General features: G+C 38.3%; 1 protein-coding gene across 1 annotated transcript in view; it reads right to left on the reverse strand.

Moving 5' to 3' along the window:
• Window positions 1-14,196, reverse strand: part of LOC145785782 (uncharacterized) — a 33,586-nt gene extending 19,390 nt beyond the window's left edge. Inside the window, exons 1-3 of the mRNA XM_082597492.1 lie at window positions 13,731-14,196; window positions 2,990-3,097; window positions 2,235-2,378 (exon numbers count right to left, since the gene is read on the reverse strand). Coding sequence (XP_082453618.1) covers window positions 2,235-2,378; window positions 2,990-3,097; window positions 13,731-14,011 — 533 coding nt within the window. The 5' untranslated portion in view covers window positions 14,012-14,196. The remainder of the gene's footprint in view (window positions 1-2,234; window positions 2,379-2,989; window positions 3,098-13,730) is intronic.
• Window positions 14,197-16,577: the final 2,381 nt, after the last annotated feature.

Genomic DNA, 16,577 nt, shown 5'->3' on the forward strand with positions numbered 1-16,577 from the left:
TTTTCTGCCTACGCCACTGCATGGGGCAGTGTTTTTGCACAATTTCTGACAAAATATGAGTTTTCATAGCGATAACAACAACAGAACCTTGCCGTACGAAAAACATTTATAGACTATTTCACCGTAACCAAGAAGTGAAGAGACTTTTTTTGAAAGATGTAGTTACATAATAAAAACTTTTATTGGTCGTTCAATGTAACTTCAGTGGAAATCTTATCGATGACGGTTACATCTAGAAAGCATGTCTTCTCCACAATCATCTATAACTTTAATCAAAGTCTATGCTTTGAATCTAACATGGAATGTTTCAACGTAAACACCCCATCGACGGTAAGTTCTTGAGTGGTCGTCGCATTGACAATGCGCAAAGCGCTTGTAACAACAAAATTTTAGCGTTTGTTGTGGAGATCATTTATTGATGACTTCTGTATTGCAAATATCACGCTAATAACCCACAATCAAACACCTCAGCAACGATGAGGCATTATATGTTGCGCCCGATCCCTGTAATGTTGCTCCTTCAACAACAAACTATTTGTTGACGTATGACGTATGATGCTGATCTCTTCCGCTCGGTTGATGTGGTGCGCAGCTTCGACATAAGGTCGTGGTTTCGAAATGTTATCATTTTTTTGGAAACGGGTCATGTGCCATACCATATCATTCCGTATAAAGGGGTTCCCAACCTTTTTACGATCTCGTACCACTTGGACGCTCTGTGCTGCCAAGCGTACCACTTCTTGCAGAACAACTAATTTGATTGAATCATATTTTATTCAGAAAAATAATATTGGCGTACTAAAATAACACTAAAGCGCCACAACTAAATTTAAGGAAATTTTTTGTTTACTGTTCTCCAATTGATCGATGCGCGGTGTAAATTTGCTAACAGCGCATCGAAAGTCATTTCCGGGCGCACCTAGTCGGTTTCGAGTTTTTTACTTGATGTTCATCATGACTGAAAATCCCTGCTCGTATTCCCACGTGGAAGGGAAAATCAGTAGCTGTGGAACAGCATAGGAAGCTAGCGTTGAATATGAAGAGTCCATACTGAGCCAAAAGTTTATTGGAGAACATTCCTTGGAACTGTTATTGAACATTTTATTCCTATCTATTTTAGCTTACAACTAGCATTATTCGACGCTATTTGTAGCTTATTTATAAAACAGTAGATGATATCTATCAAGAGCAATCACTTGACATAATTAACGCCCACTGTCCCACAGCGTTGTACGGCTTTTCAAAGCAACTGTGCTCATTGTTGACAATTGACATGACCTGCATTTTGAAGATCGTAATGATACGAAACAACAGGAATAGTTACGGAAAAATAAGAACAGGCTTCAGGAAAAAAATGTAAACAAAACCAGATAAACAAAAAGTTGTGAATCCACGTTTTTGTGGTAAAAAACGGAAGCTAGCCGCGTACCACCTGAAAAACCTTCGCGTACCACTAGTGGTACGCGTACCACAGGTTGGGAACCCCTGGTACACCGTTATGGTTAGCGAATCGCAAGTGCTCGCTGTACTAGTGAGTGCTCAGCCTTGTGCTGATAGCCAGGAAGAACGCCCCTTTCTTCACATGAAATATCTTTGTTGGAAAAATCTATCTTTGCACAAACAAATATTTTCAAAGTAAATCCTACAGGTAAATGTTGCGGCACCAGAATTTACTGAAAAGTAATAAATCTGATATAGTTGCGAAGTTTAAACCAGAAGGGATGTGTTTGCTTTGGAAACAATTCTTGACAACAGCTTTGAATTAGCTAAACACCTTCGCTTTCGTTAACATTTGGTATCAAAGATCAAAGTCGTAAATATGGCTGAGTTCATTATCCTCGCTATAAATAGCAGAAATGCATTAACAAGCGAAAATGTATTAACCGCTTAATAAAATCTCTAAAATTGTTTTAAAGTCAAAAGAAGATAAAGAAGCAGTTAAATAAGAATTCTTAGCTATCAGACATGGAGGATATCATGGAATGAAGCAGATAACAAAGATGTTCCATCTAATCTGTCCATCAAGTGGCGTGAGTATAAACCTCACTTATCATGGTCAAAGCAACGACACCGAAAGTTGACGAAAGTGATATTTCTCATCACAAGCAATTCGACACATTTAAAAAAATAAGTTTTTCCACTGAAAGAACACGTATGTCCCCTGTAGTTGATTTCCTCAAGTGTTTTCAAATTCATTCAAACGCATCGACCCTTGAAAGAGACAGCCGCCTTACTTGTGGAAATCATTCTTGTGCTTTTCTAGTTGGTTTATAATCGCTGTTGAGTTCTTTTCCATTGTTTGACATAAAGCTTTCAATCTCACCAATTCCGAACGGGCTTGGTAAATATCTCGCCACATGCGGCGGTGTTCGGACCGGCTGCACAGAAGATAATGTACGATTTAGTTTAAAAGAACTTCATCTACGAGCTCGTTGTAAACAAAAAGACGATATCAACGTAGGCTACACAACTGAGTATCAATCTCAAAGTTTTTCAAACTTGAAACATTTCCTCACAAAATTAGCCAGGCTGAAGCAAAGTACCGGGTCACGTGATGCATTCACATCATTATTAATGCATGACATGGTTGAATGAACAGGGCTTAACAAGTTATTGAAAAGCACGAAAGTTAATTTGTTGTAAACTTTCGGATTAAATCACTTAGAAAAGGTTCGCAACGGATTGAGTGTGGACGAAAGTTGACGTTATTTGCTGACGTAATCAAGACGGTACAAGTGGTTTGTCAGAACCATAGACACAGAACACATAACGTTGCTTTCATTCACATCTGCAAGTAGTAGCAGCACAGCATGAGATATCACTCAGTAACGATTACGACATAAAACAATGACGCAAAATATTGAAACAATAAAGGTTTGCTATTAAACTGCCCGCAACATCCAATGAGTAAATTGCGTTGCTTTGAAATCAATTTGACGTCTCATGACGTCGCGTTGAGGTCAGATCAACGTCATCAGGGCTTTGGTACCTTCGTAGTTTGTGTTTGTTGTAAGACCCTCTCAGAAGATTGACAGATTGCTGGCTTGCTGGAGCTTGTATGAGGAACCTCCCATCTTTTGAACTCGTACGATTTGTCCTAAAGATAGGCGTGGCATTATTTAATTGTGACAAAGAAACATAAACGTGTTGGTGAAATCAAGAAAACGCATCAAAAGAGTATCTCATACAACTTTTTTTCAAGACCCATTTTCGACAAAGCAGGTCAAAGGCAAAATTCAATTAAGCAGAACGGGGTTGACTTATGACCTCACGAGTAGAGCATCCGAGTATGCGCAGATCATCCTGTTATAAACTCAACGTTTCGATACGTATACCAAACGTATGGATACGCTTGCAAGGTGGTGCGCATTTGTGCCATGACAACACTTTAGCAAACAATACAAGCGCGGTGCAGCGAAGGTAGAAAATAATACACATATTCAACATTCGACAAACGCAATATAATTGACACTTGACGGCGTGCACGCAGCCATGCAAGACCTGTAACGTTTTGCTAATGGCGTACTCTCTGTCATTTGCTGACTTTCTTTGCTGTTGTTTCAATAAAATTACTGAAGGTTCAGCAAATTAAAGTTAGTGCGCATACTCCCGTGGTGACCATCACAAACTCCATATGTAAAAGTTTGCAACTAACATCTGAAGTGTAGCGCCACAAACACTGCGGCATGTTCGGCTTGTTCAATGTTCATGGTGATGACTAACAAAGTGAGCTATAGCCCTAAGCCTCGCGACAACAAGTAGGGCAAGTTACATTGTTGTGGAGACATTGTCCAGGCGCGAGATGACGTCATTTCGAGACAGCGGCTTTGACTATGAGGCAATCAATCAAATACTTTCGCGCTAAGGCAAAGAGTCCATCGAATGACCGGCAGTTCAACCACTTTGCAACATGCCTGCCGGTAAGTTCAAGTAGCAACTTGGATGCAGTAATTATTTTATTGATCATGTCGATAAAAGATCTATTCATTTACCAGGACCAAATGTAACTAGAACACGCAGCATATGCCAAATCAAATACGTTTATTGTGAAAAGCATTTTCTTCGACTACAGCGCATTTGGTTAAAACAAATTCTTGTTTCCTAAATATACACATAGACTACTTTAAAAAAATAATTGCTATAAAAACAGTAAAAGTAATTTGTTAATCAACAGAAAACTTAAGAATAGAAGTTTTGAAGCAACCATGCAAAAAAGAAATATGCAACGAAATATTTTGTTTGAGAAAAATAATCGTGACAAACGGTTGGAAGAGGGAAAGCTCATCTTCAGATTGGCAAAGCGCCTTCAAAAGCTTAATTCTTGCAGTTTCGCATACTTCCAGAAGCTTCGAATCATTGGTCCACTGGTCCAGGCAGCGCAATTAGCAGTGTCGCTTGCTGTGCGTTAAATCCTTACAACGGCCAAAGCCAAATAATGTTAAAAGCTACCATGTTATTTCATTTCTCTACTTTGTTGGCTAACTGTAAATTATTCCATCCACTAGATACAGTGAATAGCTGCCTTGAAGTAAATTGAAGTACCGGTGTAGTCTTGAAGGAAGCTGCTTGACTACAGTCACCAAGAGTTGAATCACCGCTGCTTGTTATTCTTTCATTTTCGGATATCATTTAAGGGACATATTAGGCGAAAGCTTCAACAACACCACATTGCAGTGTGTTACTACAGACTACAAACATTGGGGAAGATGGACAAAGTAGCTAATTGCTGCCATCACGTCTGTTCTATCTTGATCACTTGAACTGTTTCAGAGTCGGTAAAACATTCATTTATGTAAATGCAACCATTGTACATCGGTGTTCTGCGCAAAAGTTGAGGCAAAATTCAAAAGATTGCGGTGAGCTTATTTCCACTGATTCCAGCAAATTAAAGGATTAACCTTGAGTAGAGTAATAATGTTCTTTAGTGACCGATCGGCGCCTTTCTTGCATTCAGTTGTGTATGACACACCACGATAAGTTGTTTATAAATTCTCTATTACGAAAACTAGGTTGCAATCGGCCCCTTCGATCGCGTTTAGCCTACAGGGCGCAACAAAAGTAATAATGAAATTTAACACTACGCCAAATTCCTAAAAGTCCCAGTAATAAACATTACAACAATGAGCAACTGCCGATAAGCTTTCTTACAGGAAACAAAGCCAACAAATTGAACGCATTCCATTCACTGTGATACTTTTCTGCCATATTTTGAATTACTTCTGTTTGATAATTCTTTTTTGTTTTTATTATTGCCAAATTCTTTAGACAGTTTTTGTTCCACTTATATTGGTCGACAACATAGCAACCCATGGTCTACCATTTCAGAAATTATTCTGTTACTTGTAACAAACTATTCTGTTATTTCTTAGCCATTAACTACTGTAGCCTGGTCCACGTCCGGTAAGTCGGGAAGACGTGTCGTTTGTTTTCAAATTCAATTTATTTGTGTTGCATTTCTTTCAAGTATTTGATTCTCTTTTTTTAATTAGCAGAACATATTTGAATAAGATACTGAAGAAGCCGCCTTAACGACGACGAAAGCTTTATCAATAAATTATGCAAGTCTCCAAACCTGACTGATTTTGTTCACTAATTATGTTTAATTGTTCTGTTGCATCCTAAATGAAGGATCCTTGTATAACTTTTTATCCTCAATAACATCGAGAAACCAGAACAGAGGTTGAGAGATATCAACGTCTACTTCATTCTTAATATTAGGTTACATAGTGTCAGCCTTGTGATCTTGGAAATGAGAAGACGTAGAGATATCTTTATGTTGGCTTTGGCAAATAAAATATTTGCAAAATGTTCTCTTTGTTAGTGGCCTAACTGTAAATTTTAACTTGGTTGCAATGTTGACCCATATGTTGCAGAATCAGCTTTAAATCAAATCTGTGCGATGGACAATTCAGGAAATCCGACAAGGAGATGATTTGAAACAATTTTGTTTAACATCGCTCTCACAAGTTGTTGACGTTTATCCAACGTTGTAATCCGTGGCAATGGGTCAAGACATAGTGTTTGTCTCATGTTACTTTCAAGCTAAGCAGACAAATAGAAAACAAGCGGATGTCTGGGGGAGGTAATCAGAAGCAAAGCTGACACATCTGGCTGAGGTCCAAGGATCGCACTGTACCTAAAGACTGAAAAGTGCTTTTTGCAAACCCAGGTTGGAAAACACAAGGAATACTTTCATTCCAGATCAAACGCAAAGCATTCCTTTCCATTTCCGAGTTGACGCAATATTAGCGCGCGCGAAGAAAGCGCAAGTATTGTTTTCCTTGACTGATATAATCTGTCTGAAAAAACATTACGCAAAGCTGCGTTGATGTAATGTATATTCAGGTAAACAAGCCGCTACCGGGTGGAATGTCGAGGTGGACTGGCGGCATTTGTCTTCGCGTGTTTGCACGAAACGATACCGGCCAGCTTATCAGATATGGCTTTATTCAATAGTACAGTACAACGTCAAAGTGACATTATCAAACTAACAACTAAGGCGATATCAATTGTATCCTTTATCAGAGGCTTTGTATGATGGAACGCCGATTGCCGACGTAGCCTACGGCTGGGGATCGCTCACCATCAACTATATTGGTTTAATTTAGTTTTCAATAAAGTTTCTTCGTTTCAAACAAATCATTCAGACCAAGCAATCTAATGAGAAATTGAATTGTTTGACCTTCTATAGTGCGGAACAATCTTTGTGGGAACAAGCGTGGACTGCACGAAGCACCACGACCACACCGGCACAAGAGTGGGAGGATCCATCCTTCCATTCTTACTTCAAATTGCCGGATTCAATAACTTGAAATTGAATGAAGTGGTTCCCCAGTAGGGTGGCTCATTTTCCTTGATGTTCTTTAAAATTTTTGTCAGTTTGGAATAATGTTCCATTTTGCTCACTGATATTTGTAAACCAAAAATTTTTGTTGGGTTTTGACCTTTGACCCTGGTTCACCCAAGAAGAAATTCTGAATTTTTCTGAAAAATTAGTAAATTTCGAAGTGGTTTAGCAGTATCTGAAGAGAGGATTTCTCAAAATTTGACCACGTGACTTTGACGTCACTTCCCCTGTTAACTTCCACGTCGAACATCTTCACCCTACTCCAAGTCTGAGAGTCACTAATAGTGCATGCTTTTAGTGTCATTTTAGTTGATTTTACAGCCTTTTCGCGGTCAGTGAATCTATAACATAGACCAACAAAAAAATTTTGGCACAAAAGATGAGAGTCATTTTAGAGTATTTCAGGGCCCCTCATTCCAAAAATGCACTTAGTTTTTTCAAGTTGTCTCTAGTTTTCGAGATATTCGACAATGAAACTATTTTTGAAATCGTTTCTCGAAAGCTTTCAATTAGCAAATTACTTATTTTCAGCCCTGTTTACCATTATGATGTCATAATTGCACTTGTCTAGTTCAATTGGTTCATATTGCACGAAAGTTCAAAACGCAAGCAAAGGTTGAAATGAACTGTGTTTAACGCAAGGGAGACATAAATACTCAATGAAAACAGTTGTGAATTAGTAGGCCTACATCACAAGAAAAATATCCCGAAAGTCATGTGTTTATGAATGCAGCTTTATATTGAAAAGGTAGGCCTACTGAAATGGATACTTGTACAAACGAAGTTTTATTCCAAGCCTTTGCTAAGGCCAAGTCTTTGCTGCAAGAATTTTTTTCTGGTCTATAGGCTAAATAAATGGCATATAGGCTAATAAAATATGCCTTTGACAAGTAGGATGCTGTACAAACAACCCAGATATATTTTGCTGCATGAGGCAACGCAGAGGACCAACACATTCTGCGATAGATACAGCGCTATATGAAAACAAGCATTATTATTATTACTTTGACATGAAGCTGGGTGATCAAGATAAGTCCTGGGTTCCTCCTAAAGTATGCAAACATTGCACTCAAACCCGTTTCTGATGGGCTCAAGGCTAAGAAGTTCAGAGTGCCATGGCATAAAGAGAGCCGTGGAATCACCATGAAAATTGATACTTCTGCACGGTGAGCATGTTCGAAGAAAGTTGGAACATCATGTTTACATGGAGTGTGCAAGGCAGTCATTGCATGGATGTTGCTATTTCTGTTTTTTGTTTGCCCTCTCTAGTTTAAAGTGGTGATTTGCTTGAAACAATAGGAAAACGGGCATGACTGAGAGTAACATCAATACCTTCAGTAATGTTTTGGAGCAAGGTCAAGTTTTTTTCTCAAAACCATTTCTACCACCTACTGTAGTAGTTAAAGATTTAGTTATCAAAAGTGGTAGCTGCAATCTTGGCTCCTCATCTCGATAAACATGACATTCTTGACTCCAAGGCCAAGATTACGTTCTTCCGCAGCAAGGATAAAATTCTAAGCAGCTACTTTACTGAAGAACATAACTTTGTATTCTGTAATTATATAAATGGCCTTCAAACCTTGATGGGTGTTGCTCAGTAGGCCAATCATAATAAAGAGTTGCGTTTGTTCATCGATAGCTTTGTTTTGTTTATTTGTCTAGTTTGTTAAGCAAAACAATGTATGCATTTTGTTTGTACTTAGTAGCTTACTTAGTAAGTCTGAGACTGTTGAAATCAACAAATATATTAATGCAAAACGCAAGTTATATATTCTACATCTTGTATCCTCAGGCTTGCTTCACATCATATTTTGATTGTTGCTAGGCCAGTAAACGTTAAATAGCTGTTTGTTTGGGTTGTAATTAGCGTGATTGGTTCCAAATAGCGTTTACACAGCTCAGAAATGTGCCTGGGATTACTTCCAGTTTTGTCTATGTAGTAAACGACACGACGTTAAATCTATAGGGGCTCAAAATTGCAAAAAAAATATTTTTGCTGTAACTCAAAATCTAGAGCCAATTCGAGAAAACTTAGTGCATTTTTAGAATCAGGGGCCTCGAAATACCTTAAAATGACTCTCACATGTCTTTATATAAAAAAAAGTTTTGTTGGCCTGTGAAAATCGATAAGCATCGTCAAATGATTCAAGAAACTGAAAGCAGTAGATATTTATTACGTGAAGAGTGCACAAAGAAAATCATGTCTGAAGTGTGGTAGAATTCGACATTTTGAGAGTAATACATGTGTCAGTGTTCATGGAGTTGCTAATTAAACCATTTTGCTTGCTACAAGTTTGTGTTACTGCCTCTTATTGTGTCCATTAAGATGCTAGAGTGCATTAGAAGATAGCGGGTGAGCAGTTTCAGGGATAAGCGAAAATTCGATATTTTGAAAAAATTCAAACCAAGTGAACCAGGGTCAAACGTTAATATTTTTTTGTAAAATTTGGTGTAGGAGGTACATTTACCAAAAGGAACAATATTCCAAACTGACGAAAGATTTAAAAGAAAAAAAATATTTTTTCGAGATTTTGCGCCAGCCTATTCACCAGGCATTTAGTTCAATAACATGATGCGTTTTTCTGTGACAATCACCACTTTGACTTTTACAGTAGCAGCGTAAGATGACTGTTGATGGCGCAAAAAGGAAAGCTACATGTGAAACTGATGCCTAAATGTAGCCCAATATTTTCACGAGTTGTCGAAAGCTGTGTTTATGTTTATAGTGTGTTTTTCATTTTTAAATAGAACAACAAAAACAAGAACTTAATCACTCTTTAATCTAGGTCAGTAGTTACTGGGATCCTCAGAGCAAGTTGGCAAACTTTTCTTAATACAGCATAGACGTCCATTCTGTATCGGCACTTTCTTGGTTGAAAATGAGACTCCGAACGTTTATCTTTGACAGCTTGAAATGCATGAGCATGCAACTTTTGGTGTTGCGATAAATCACCAGGCAATGACACTGCTGTCTTTTTACAAAAAAAAAAATATATATATATATACATTTTGACACTTCTACAGTGCAGGTGGAAGCAGTCGCATTATTCTATCCAGCTACCAGCTATTAAACTGTGCTGCTATCCAGCGCTATGGGATTGGCATTTTCTTCTCTAGGTCGTTTGTGACAAATGATGGGTTTATACGGTCTGAGTCTCTGTTTCACATACACGGGATGACGATTCGTCGGATCTCCATGGAAACATATTGTTGTTAAAATGTCCCTTTCCAATGTGAAGGCGTTTGACCCATTTCTTGGGAGTAGCCTTTTCTGATGGGGACGTGATGTTTAAGAAGATTATTACTTAGTGTTGCAGTTTCTTTCCAACTGTAACTCTAGCCTACACTCCCACAAGTTTAAAGTGCCCCTGACAGGTTGGATCCAAGTATAGTAACTTTTTAAAGCATTTCCTAGCGCAGAATTACACTTAGCGAACTTTTTAATCTTAACCTCGTAGCTCGACTGGTTAGGGCGTAATTTAATCAAACGACTGCTCCGCAGCGCCACCACAGGCGAAACTCCATATTTCACTGCTCTGGGACGACTTTGGTGGTATTACGTCATCCTAAGTAGACGTCGTTAGCAACGGATGAAACAAACGCTTCCTAGATATAATTGGTGGATCACAGTTTGGTCGGAGTTGGTACAAGAGGTTGCTTTTTTCAAAGATTTATTGTTTTTTGCAGTTTAATAAAACTGTACTGGATACGTTCCTACAAAACCTAAAATATACTTGAAGTGAAAAATGAAGAAATCGTACGAATCATCATTCATATTTAATTCATCATCACTATTCAAAAATAAATAAAAGTTCTCTCTCTCTCTCATAATGTGCCTTCAGATGGCCATTGAAATCCTGTGTAACTGCCATCTGGATCTGGAAAATTGTTTCGGATTCGCCAAACAATGCATGACGGCATCACAATCCGATTGTTGCTTCCGAGAGCACCACCTTGTAGTATACACTCCAACACATGCCTGTTGGCATTTTTACTTGAGTGGTATTAACAAAATCATCCATGGCCATGAATCATCTTCAGTGAAGTGAACATATACGACTAGTTTTGTATGGCCCATCCCACTTTCGAACATTTGAAGAAAACTTTGACCATTTTCTTCTCAGTACCTCGTTTTGTGGGAAAGTGGGAAAAGAAAGCACACGGTCTTTGTCACTGACAATGTCACATAAACAGCAATTTGTAGGCATTGCCTCAACCATAAATTAAAGGTACTGTTTGTGAAATACTGTTGTTACACTGCAAATGGCTATAGCCAGATTAGGACAAATAAAAAAGTATGAAAATTGTAGCCCTATGAAACTGCAATTTCAATTGAATTGAGATGTTGTTTGATAAAAGTAAACTCAACCTATTTGATCGAAACCTGATAGTAATAATAAGTTCACTTTTTCATTTCGATAATTCTTAATTTGCACATGCTTTAGACCAACAGAGCCCCACACATTCACGTTTTGCAGTAGCCGTACCATACTTTACCAAGTCATCACAGAGAAAGAATGTATCCTTCCCGCTTACTGTGACGTCACAGCGGTGTTGCCGTTTTTATTTTCGCAATTGAATGAGTGCCAGATTCGCCGATGTCAACGAAAGTTTGCAAGCGTGTAAGTAGCCAGTTGTAGCCTGTTGATATTTTTTACGATTTGCTGGTCAGGGAAGTTTGTTAGTGTCATCTTTTTGACAGTAGTAGCCTGTTGATATTTTTTACGATTTGCTGGTCAGGGAAGTTTGTTAGTGTCATCTTTTTGGTATCTTAGGTAAATTTAGCGAATTTATTTACCTGTCAGAGGCACTTTAACACTGATGTCATAGATATTTGCAGTCTGGTGAGAGACGGGCGACATCCCATTGGACGTCGGCATCATGAAAGAGGTATCTAGGATCGACTGGTTTAAAGGATAACCTGGAAATTGAGAGGTGGGCAGACAGTTGGCCTTTGGATTCCCTATTGACTTGTTGGGGTGAAAGGGTGTTACCGTGACTTTAGCCAAGCTTAGTCTGAGTTTCGTATATACCCAACGTTTCCACATGAGCATCAACGTTTCTTTTAGTTGATGCGTTTCTCGAGGTATTCTAGAGTGAGAGTGTCAGTCCTGTTTGACATTTTTGTTATGAACACCAAAGTAATAAACTGAAGTGGTAAACCATTGGAGAGGCTCAACAACAATTTAGATACGTCAAAACTAAATAACAGGCGACTCCTTTGACTTGTTGTTGGCCATCTTTGTCACGGTGTTAGTGCCAACACCAATATTTTTGTCCTATTTTGGAATGTTAAGACAAATTCAAAACAAACTTTCAGTTGATACAACACTGGATTGCGTAAAAGCGATGTAAAACCGACAGGTTGTCTTCATAGGCGTACGTCGAGCAGTCAACAGCTTGGCATGGAAAACAACTTGTTTTGGACCTCAATTTGCACTTAGGTCACCCACGTGGACTTATTGTCGATTTGACACTGTAGCCTACAATAGAAAATGTGCAACGTGTTTTAAAAATAGCAAGACCACTTGAACTTATCTGGTTGTTATCTGTTATCAAGCAACCACTCGTCAAATGAAACACAAGCTCGCACAGCACGGAAACGTCATAGACCGCAATAACAAAAGCTCTCATAGTGTCACTTTAATGATGCAGTCACAATATATCAAAATCGCTTTTCAGTAGAAAACATTTGCAACCGTGGTTATAACTTTTAAGAGTTAAGTGAGGCTTCCCGTGACAGCATCGAGTTTTGAACACGGGCCGGTGGAGTGAGGCACCACTCCACTAACCGTTATTGACTTTTGAGTGCTTGATCGACTTTACACATTTCAAACATTCTCAATAACGCTGAATAATGACGCTTTTTGACTACTGCATCTCGAGGAGTATCGTTACAGGCTGCTCTGTATTTAGTTTCATTAAAACTTTGACAAACAACTCAAACAGCGAATTGGTGCATTTCTGTGTTGCCTGCTTCAAAATCGCGCAATCCCACACTTAAATATACGAAAGTGATAGCATGGCGATTTTGTTAGTTTTGTTTGTTTGTATGTTTGCTATCAATCATCACAGAACAGAGAAAGTTTCTCAACATTACAAGAAGGTGTCAAGATCAGTATGAAGAAGCATGCCGCCGATATGAAGAAAGGATTTCGTTCGATGTGAGTCATTTAGAGTTTAGACTTTACAAAAATGTGGGTAAACATTCACATTCTTTTTGTTTGAATCAAAGTGTTATCGTCAAGAACACGATCATAGTCAACGACGAGAAAAGGACAAGAGCTATGTAGCAAGTATTATTTTGATAGGACATTCAAGAAATGCTTTAAGTCCCAGGAACAAAATGTAGCTGTCCTGATAATTTTTAAAAACTGGGTAAATCTAATTAAATTTATTTCCTTACATTTTGAAAGATCAAATATCAAATTCACTGATGATTCTCAATCACCGTGACGATTTCCTCACCTGGCGGTAAAGTACAAAATTATGTGAACTTGTAGCAGACATCGCTAAAAAGTTACCATCGGCAAGAACCGTGTGAAGTTCAACCAACATTACAAAGCGTAGAAATGAGATTACATAATTTATGGCCTTTGGCTAAAAATTAAACTTGTCAATTTACCTGACTTTGGCTTACAAAAGGTTTTACATCAGGAAGGGCAGCCCTGATTGTCCAGACTGCTGCCATTATCAACACACAATGGAAGCATTATGAGTTATGACTCACTACAAACTACAATATTTTCATCATCAAACACAAACTCATGGTTCTAAACTAAAGGATTTGCATCAAGATTCGGCAAAAATATTTGCTTAGTTTCAAACAACAGCAAACAATTCAATGTGATGACTCAACAATCGCACAACAGAAAGCCCTCACCTTGACGCCCCGGTGATGATCTGTCCTTCACCAGTCTTGATGGTCGCGCGCACACCAGATATCTTCTGTCTCGAGCGTAGGCGGGTGACGTAATTAGGGTGACGCAGGGTGTAGTAGCGACGCCTTGACACAGGTGCGCCCTTTACAGTCATAGGAAGCCGTATTGTAGTGTATTGCAAACGGGTAGAGACATTTCTTGCAGCTGTCACCCTGGCTGACAGTTCAAGCAGCACTGCTATTGAACATGCAATTGCTGCACAGCAAAAGTAGATCTTTATCATGTTCCACCAAGTTCTTCAACCTGCCGATTGTCTGTTTGAATCACCAACCATCACAATAATGCCAGCCTTTGTCGCCGGCTTGAAATTAACTTCAGGTTCTTATCCCTTGAGTTTCGACTTCAACACACGCTAATTAAACGCCCAATATGAAGAGACGGGCTAACACCTTTTAAGTGCAAACTTATGACCCTGTAATTAAAAACCTTGATGAAAAACAACAAAGCAAGTTTTCATCTTTCAACATTGGTCTAATGTTAAATAACACAACAAGTTGTTCTGGTGCAAACCAAGCTAAATTATCACAAGATCTGTGACCTGATCTAGCATCCTGAAGAAGTCGCTCGTGTCTGATTGACGAAACGTCGTATAAAAAGCAGTTTATCATCTTACACGTCTTGTGATAGTTTAGCTTGGTTTGCAGAACAACGTATCATGTTATTTCACTAAATGCCTGGTGAACAGCATTGTTCAATTCTTGGACTAATGTTTTTAGATTTAGAGTTGTTGAGAATGACTAAACTATCTCGTGGCAACAAGAACTTTAATGTGCTCGATTATGAGATTCTGATGTGCAGCAAGAGTAGCCTATGTGACTATTTCAATAGTTTTGGTGGACTGGGACTTTAAGGCAGGGTAGTCACTAAGTTATCCACCGCAGCCTTCAAAACTGCGACATTAAAAAATACAAGAAGTTTTGTTTAAATGACCGGAGTTTACAATATTTTTATTGTCATTTTAGTACAAAGGATAGAGCTAAAATTGCAGCAATTAAAGTTATATTTCATCACACATGTACGTAGAACAACGGTGTGAACTTTCAGTTATGGTATACTAGCACGATGCTTCAACACATACAAATTTCCCCATACATATCATCAATTTCCCCATACATATCATACATTACAAAAACGTTTCTTGTTTCATCAAATTCATTTCCCGATAAGCGACCTACGTGTAGCCGAGAACCTCAATAGGCTAAGGTAACCTTACACTTGAACTCTGCGCTCCCAGACCTCACTCAACAAACAACCTTCCTTATTTCACAGAAAAACCTATTGACGTCATGATATGCAATGAAAGCGCCAAGCGGTTAGCTCCTTTTTTTCACGGTCTGAGATTGCCTTTCTTTCTTCAGTCTCTCCAGAGAGACAAGTGTAAAATAAAATGTACCACTTGCGCACTCATCCTATTTAGCGACATGTGACAAATCACAATACTGTGCTTTGTTATTTAACCTTTTACGTAATAAAATATTCACCTGTAGCATATTCATCGGCTTCGTGGTTAAAGAAAAGGTCAAGAAGTGACGAAATTAATCACCGCCAATCTGATCCATACACTGAGCCTGCTGATACGTTCAACCCTTTAATACATCTTGTAGTATATTATGCTCTCAGATACCAAGAGGCCATTGGAATTGATTTAGTTATAATCTTTTAAACACCCTTCATGTTGTTTAGTCATGAATGCGGTGTGTTTAGCAGTTTAGTCATTTGTTTTGTAAAACATCAAATACAAAAAATATTTGTGAAAGTAAAATGGACTAAAAAAATACTTGAGTGGTTTCATAGCTTTTAACACCATTATGGTTGAAAGAGTTCTGTCCTATTTTAATAGTTTACGATTTAGCCGTGCAAAAGTATTTTTATAGAAAACTAATTGGAACTTAAGTGCAAATTTTCAGCTCGAGCAAAATGCGGCAATTTTTATTTGATAGACATAACCTGCTTTCCAGAGGAATCCCAGTTGTGTATTATTTCGAACCATAGAAGCTGTTTTTGTAAAATTTGGAATGTTGTGACTTTTAACACTTTAAAGCTATATGCTCTTCCATAGCCGTAGGAGAGTAAAATATATATTTTTTTTTGGGGGGGGGGCAAACAAAACTTGCACAAATTTTGCCTTTGCAAAAATATATATTCAAAAACGCAACATTAGTCCCAATCTCTGAGATTTTGTAGTCTAACAAGTCCACAGTCATTAAATTGGCAGTGTACGAAAACACAGGCAACAATTCGTTTCAACTTAGCAAAACAAGGCTTATTTAACTTTAATCTGTATTCATAGACCTGGCTGCGTGTACCAATTAAATAAACCATCAAATTAAAACTTTCTTGTGGCACAAAAATATACATTAGGTCTATCTGGATTCAACAACAATTTAAACTGAGACTTCAGTAATAACAGAATATAAAAAAAATCAATAAAATTCATTAGGTTACCAATGATCAGCAGGGTTTCAAAATTTTACCGATAAAGAAATGTAGTATAGGTGATATTCTAATGAATGTCTGTAATAAGCTTGCATTATTTTACATTCTGCAGGTACTCAGTCGAAAAGTTTGTCACTCAGTCGGCAACAGTGGCCGAGTGGTTAGCGCGTTGGGCTCGCAGTCGAGAGGCTGCATGTTCGACTCCAGCCACCCGCACTTGCTGTTGTTTCTCTGGGCAAGAAACTTCACGATAATTGCCTCTACCCAGTGATCGATTTCGAGTAATGGGTAGTACCAAATTTAAGTCATAAGTAGAGTAGACAACCGGAAACAAACATTGCAGTCGGCTGCAG

Source organism: Aplidium turbinatum, chromosome 16 (genome assembly GCF_918807975.1).
Source record: "Aplidium turbinatum chromosome 16, kaAplTurb1.1, whole genome shotgun sequence".
Classification (NCBI taxonomy): Eukaryota; Metazoa; Chordata; class Ascidiacea; order Aplousobranchia; family Polyclinidae; genus Aplidium; species Aplidium turbinatum.